Genomic DNA, 6,000 nt, shown 5'->3' on the forward strand with positions numbered 1-6,000 from the left:
CTCTACCTACACCAAGCTATATTGGATGGTGTTCCTTATACTCCCCCAGGACTCCCAACCTCAAGCCTCATTTTCACTTCTGGTCTGAAGTCTGAAACCAATAATACACAGGAAAAGGTACAAGAGGGAGGAGGCCTCGCTCATTTTCATTAACATTTCTACCCTACGTCTGACCACATCACACGTGTCCACACACATTCTTTTCCTCTTTTTGCTTGTAAACCAAACTTCTCCGCTGAACTACATAGCTGTGGGCTTTTCTGACATGCTAGCCTTTGACATGTTAAGTCAAAGATGTTTTACTGATCCAATTAAACCGCTGAATGTTTCGAACAGTCCTCGCAACAGGAAGCTCTGAAAAATGTCATTTCTGTTATGTCTTTTTAGAAGAGCTCATTTTCACCCTCAAGTTTTGTTTACTAGAAAGTGTTTAAATTATTTAATGTTCAAAAACCTGCATTATTTTTCATTACCCATTGCATCATTGCATTACCCACTTTTTGGGTTTTTCTGACTGTAGGTTTTCCTAAGAATGAATTTTCCCACTGTGTAACACCAGGAACACCAGCTACAGCAGCAGCCTACACAGCTGTGGCAACCACGTATTTTCACACTATTTTTCTGCTTCATAATCAATAAAAGATGTGGAATCTCACTTTCTACAATATGGGACCTTTTAAGATAAATGTATCTAACAGTACTCGCGTGGTTAAAGCTTCACATGGTAGTTGTTCATAAAAGCCCACAACCACATGCATGTGTCAGTATAATCTTGGGGTAGACCGATTATCGAGGCCAATATTCAGCATTTTTCCGAATGTCTGCGTCTGTGTTTTTTCTGTCTGATTGCCGATAAAATAAATGCATTTAAAAATGCAGTAACTTCAGCTCTGACGCAGCATCCGTTCTCTGTTAGTGGTCACCACTCTGGTCTCAGTGTCAAAAATACAATCTGATGTCACAAGTCATATGAATTGACTGAATACTTAATATGCAAAGTAACTTTTAGCTAGATTTATCAAATAAACGGAGTGGAGGGAAAATTGAAAATGTACCTCAAAATTGTTCATAAGTAGGATACTTGAGTAAATTGTAGTTGGTTACATTCTATCAATGGCAAATAAGATTTTTATTTTTCCTGTGTATGTAATGTATGTCTGTTCCAATTATGGTTTATCTGTCTCCTGGATTACTAGTAATCAGTATATGTCAGCCGTTAAAAAACTATACCAGTTGACCCCAAATGGCAGCAGCTTGATGAGCAGTTACACCCACATGTAGTACAAAATATTTGATGTTCCTTTTCTATATGCAGTATAGCTACAATGCTGCTGAAATGAAGACTGACACTGTGATGTGCATTTTTTTTGGTGCTTACCCATCATCCTCTCTGTTTTTCCAGATCGTGAACCTCATTGAAGAGACTGGACACTTCCACATCACAAACACTACTTTTGACTTCGACCTTTGCTCCTTGGACAGAAGTACAGTGAGGAAACTTCAGAGTTACCTGGAAACCTCTGGACTGTCCTGAGGCTCTGAGCAGCTGGCTGCTGGATCTCTGTCTCCACATAGACCTTTGATTTTTCTTGGAATAAAACTCCAACTTTGGATGCAATGCGAAAGCCCCACTGTGGCTGGGTCCAGTTGCTGCGTGTCCGGCCTGCTGGTTGGACTGGGCTCTCTGAATGAAGAGGTGGTCCTGCTACAGAAACCAGAGCCAGGTGTGGTGGGGATGAGCCCTGTCGATCAGGAGATCACCCTGAAAGCCTTGAAAACTTGATTTATTGGAAAAAGAAAAGAAAAAAAAGTGGGGATTGGCGACCTTGTTGCTCTTAATGAATGTGCATATTGTTACCATGTATGTTTCTTGATTTGTTGTTCATTGTGACAAATGCATGGTCAACATTGCCTTACAACATTGTAAGTCTTATTTATTGAATTTAATTTGCGTGTGTGTGTGTGTGTGTGTGTGTGTGTGTGTGTGTGTGTGTGTGTGTGTGTGTGTGTGTGTGTGTGTGTGTGTGTGTGTGTGTGTGTGAGAAATGGCAAAAAAAAAGTAAAACGGCAGAATGAGACTTTGTTGAAGCACTTCACAACAGGCATATCTTTGAATCTGTGTGACAGTTGATCATTACTACAACACTCAATATGTCACTGACTTGAACTGAAGATGAATGTCATACTGAATCATTTCAATGGGAACAAAACGCTGCCACAGCACGTATGAAGGGGAAACTGACAGATTCAGATTACAGTCCATAACAAACACATAACGTGTGCGACACTGCTGGAAATAATTGTTTTTGTTTTATGAATCATATCTAAGTGTGCAACTTGCATTGTGCAAAAAACTACTTTCAGCAGCCTTGCAGAAACTCTTAAATCGTGCAAGGTCAGGTTTTTTTTTTTTTTTCTTAGAATCCAGTGGAGGCCTTGCCAGTCAATGAACCGATCCAATGGTTTGATTCAGCCCAAACGACGGCTTTTGAATAGAAAAATGATGCTTTTTTGATTCTGATAAGTTGAACAGTAGGGTGCTTCAATCAGGATTGTGGGGGCTGATCACAGATTGCTGGAAGCAGTATTGTCTGATGCTGATCACCGATCAAAGTGTTGTTTCTTAACTTTATTATTACAATTAAAAATACCATTGAAGGTAATAAAGGAAAGGAAATGCATGACCAGACACGGTGCATGCCATCAGTCTTGATGGCTTGAGGCATTTTTAGCAGCACGATGGCTGATCAATCGGAGCACCCTTACTTTCCAATCACTTACAAACAAGTTTTAGTGCACTGACAGCGTATACTCGCATAATAACGCGTTCTCACACAGCAAATACAGCAGCTTGGTCAGTGGCCTTAAGCTTCAAACTATGACGATCTACCTACACCTCTAGTGCTTCTCTCTGACTGTTCTGGCTCTTTATGCTACTGTAGTAGAGGGGCACTTCAAGAAGTGACACTACGCTAGAGGGGTAACCACAACGTCAGACTTGGAAGTGTAGGGCTACTGACCAGGCTGCTGTATTTGACGCGGTGGAGTGAGACCAGGATGCAAATAACCGGCGTAGTGCTGTTGGGGAAGCTGCGCCTACAAACCACAAATGAATTGTAAGAGCCAAAATCCAGTTGGAATCTCAAAGCATTACAACTCAAACTGGTAAATGAGCCTGGCCTGGGGATAATGGTACACATTTCAAACATCTCCTCAACAAACTCAGTTGTATACCTGCTATTCATTTTCACACCTCTGCACACCGGGCCAAAGACTGCATCTGATTTTGTGCTAAAAAAATATTGCCGTTTGTCCAGCTTTCAGAATTTTTCGGATCATAACACTACATCATTTCATACAAGTGCAACATCATTTGGCAGTTTTTTATTCCCATGTTTTGACACTGTACAAAGTAAGACACGAGTGGCACTGATCACTAAGGTGAACGTTCTCATGATGGAACCGAAGATACATTTTTTTACCAAATCCAGGAATAATGTGCTGCAACTCAAAGAAAGCTTTGTTGTGTCTGCTCATTTTCTGCCACAGGGCCAATGGATCATGCCAAAAGCATAGTTAATAGATTCAGCTGGTTTAGGACACTACTAATGTTTGTCTACAGAATATGATTTAGAGGAAGTACGATCTCTTTGCCGTCAATGGAAAAGGATTTGTAGAACAGACCAAGCCCTGTAAGAGGAAAAGGAGAACAAACTCCCTTCATGAAGTCAGAGGCGAGAGATTACACAGCTCCTGTGTTCTGCATTTCTGAAACGTGTGAAATGTTTCTGGGTAAATTTAACACAAAAAACAAAGCCAATGGGAGTTTTGGCTGACAGGTACTGTTACGGGTGTAAGAAAAAAAGATTTTATTTATTTTGTGGGAATTTGAGTTTTTAAATCAAAGCTCGGCATTCGTTTTCTAAGGAGAGGACCTGTGTTGGATCTTTTTGCCAGTCTGACAAACTGAAGCTCAGCCTGGTGTTCATGGTGTTCCTTTCCAAATGACCTTAAAGGGTTTTTCTCGCCCTCTGTTCTGTCTTATGGTTTCTTGTGTATTTTGAGGACATACAATAAATATTCTGTATGATGTACAGATGAGTTGTTAACTGACCTTGTGAATGACCATTATTTTCAGTTGTTTCCTTAGTTGTCGACTGGCTGTATATACAGTATGTCATCCTGGTAATCAAACTTAGTTTTTCAAACTCCAAAATATTTTGTACCTGCAGCATATACTTTTAAATCATCTTATACACGGCACCTTCTAGACTTAAAAATACCAAAATGCTATGTATCTGTGGTGTTTATGAAACTTTAAACAGCTGTAAATGGGTAAAGGGTCAGTAATCTCTCAGTTGTTGGTTCTGGGATCAACATGTTGATCTCCCTCCTCTGGTTCAAGACAAAAAACTGTGCCGTGCATGTTCTTTTTATGTCGGTCTAAGTGGGTGGTCTGATAGAAGAAAAGTTGGAAGTCATCCAGTTTCCCCATTTATTGTGGGCGAGGAAGACTCTCGCATGCTTTCATCAGTCTCCATGTCACACATCTTAGCAGGCCTGCGCTGGAACAACCTGTTCCTGCTGACTGCAGGCTGAATGTTAAAAATGCCTCTGTGGAGGAGTTGGTAGGTGTTCTCCTATATTTAGTTGTAGAGTAAATCTGTGCTCCTCCAGTCCATTTACATTCTGTGGATTTGATGCATGAGTTGTGTTTGTACCACCAGCAACTGAGTCTAACTGTACACAGCAGATATCAATAAGGACATTTCCTGAGAAGGTTCATGTTCCTACCTCATGGCCTTTGTTCCAGAATCACTCTCCGGACAAGTGTCACATTTTAAGCTCCTCTGTGTGAAGGCTGCAGCGTGCTTGTCGACTCCTCGACCTCATCTGGCACTGGAAGCTGGGATGAGAGGTCAGCCGTAACCCCTCTGCCTCCCTCATCCCTCTCCAGGAACTACAGCTCTGGATTTGTCGTTTCCTTGTCATCTCAAAGAGAGTAATTTTACAAATTGTTATAAATATTCACATTTTTTTTCTCCTTAAAAGCATTCATGGTGTTGCACTCCCTCACCTTCACAATTGACCAGTCTCTGCATGAAGTGGGCATAAATGTTTGACTGTCTGTTTGTCATTTTGATAATTGTGCAAATGACCCAAAAAGGTCTACAGGTTTACAATGATTTACACTGGGCGCACAAAACAACGCTTTGACTGATGGGTTTTCAGACATTATATCCTGATGATCTAGTTGTTGGGAGATCAGCCCTTTAAATGAATTTACAGAAAGACTGTGCTGTAGTGTTTCAGCAGGCCTTCATCAGAAGTCCTCTGACCTCTGACTCATCTGGTGCCACCATCAGGTCAGGGTTGGTCCACTACTTTGTCTGGTGTCTTTACTTACTCCACCCACAAAAAATCACTCAAGAAAAACTCAAATATATATCTACATATATATATACACGAGCTACACGAGCTCCCTGTAGGGGTCCGCAGAGGAATCCCAGATATGTTTTTTGAAAATGAAAGAAGTTGATTTAAAATCGTACAGTTAACTCTCAGAAAAGTGCAGAAATGTGAATGGAAATGCTTCAACTGAGATGTACTTTAAAACAAGTTCTGTTTTTCCTGTTATCTAACATCTTACTCATCAAATAATCATGAGCTAATCACAAACCGGATGGTAGCTGAGGAACTGTCAAGGAGCAGGAGGAGAATATTTGTACTGAGCATGAGTGCTGGTGGCGACTTTACGCACAGTGCTGAGACGTCCACAGCACCTGCTCATATCAGCAGCGAGACAATAAGCTGAACAGAGTAGGAATATGCTGCTGTATTTTGACATTGCCGGATATTTTGTGAGATGGTACATGATGTCAAAGGTTTAAGAAACACTGTGTCAGGTCGACTGCCTTCTAAAACACTGATCGTAAACCCCAACAGACCACCAGCTGCAAGATAAGTCACTGTCATCACCGTCAAAGATAAACGCTACAC

General features: G+C 41.0%; 1 protein-coding gene across 2 annotated transcripts in view; it reads left to right on the plus strand.

Annotated features, from left to right (window-relative positions):
- The window catches only part of mllt3 (MLLT3 super elongation complex subunit), a 56,408-nt gene extending 52,299 nt beyond the window's left edge, over positions 1-4,109 (plus strand). For both annotated transcript variants that reach the window (XM_084345005.1, XM_084345006.1), the window contains one exon: positions 1,403-4,109. In XM_084345005.1, the coding sequence (XP_084201131.1) occupies positions 1,403-1,534 (132 nt within the window). In that variant the 3' untranslated portion in view covers positions 1,535-4,109. The remainder of the gene's footprint in view (positions 1-1,402) is intronic.
- Positions 4,110-6,000: the final 1,891 nt, after the last annotated feature.

Source organism: Pagrus pagrus (genome assembly GCF_965226575.1).
Source record: "Pagrus pagrus genome assembly, chromosome: 22".
NCBI lineage: Eukaryota > Metazoa > Chordata > Actinopteri > Spariformes > Sparidae > Pagrus > Pagrus pagrus.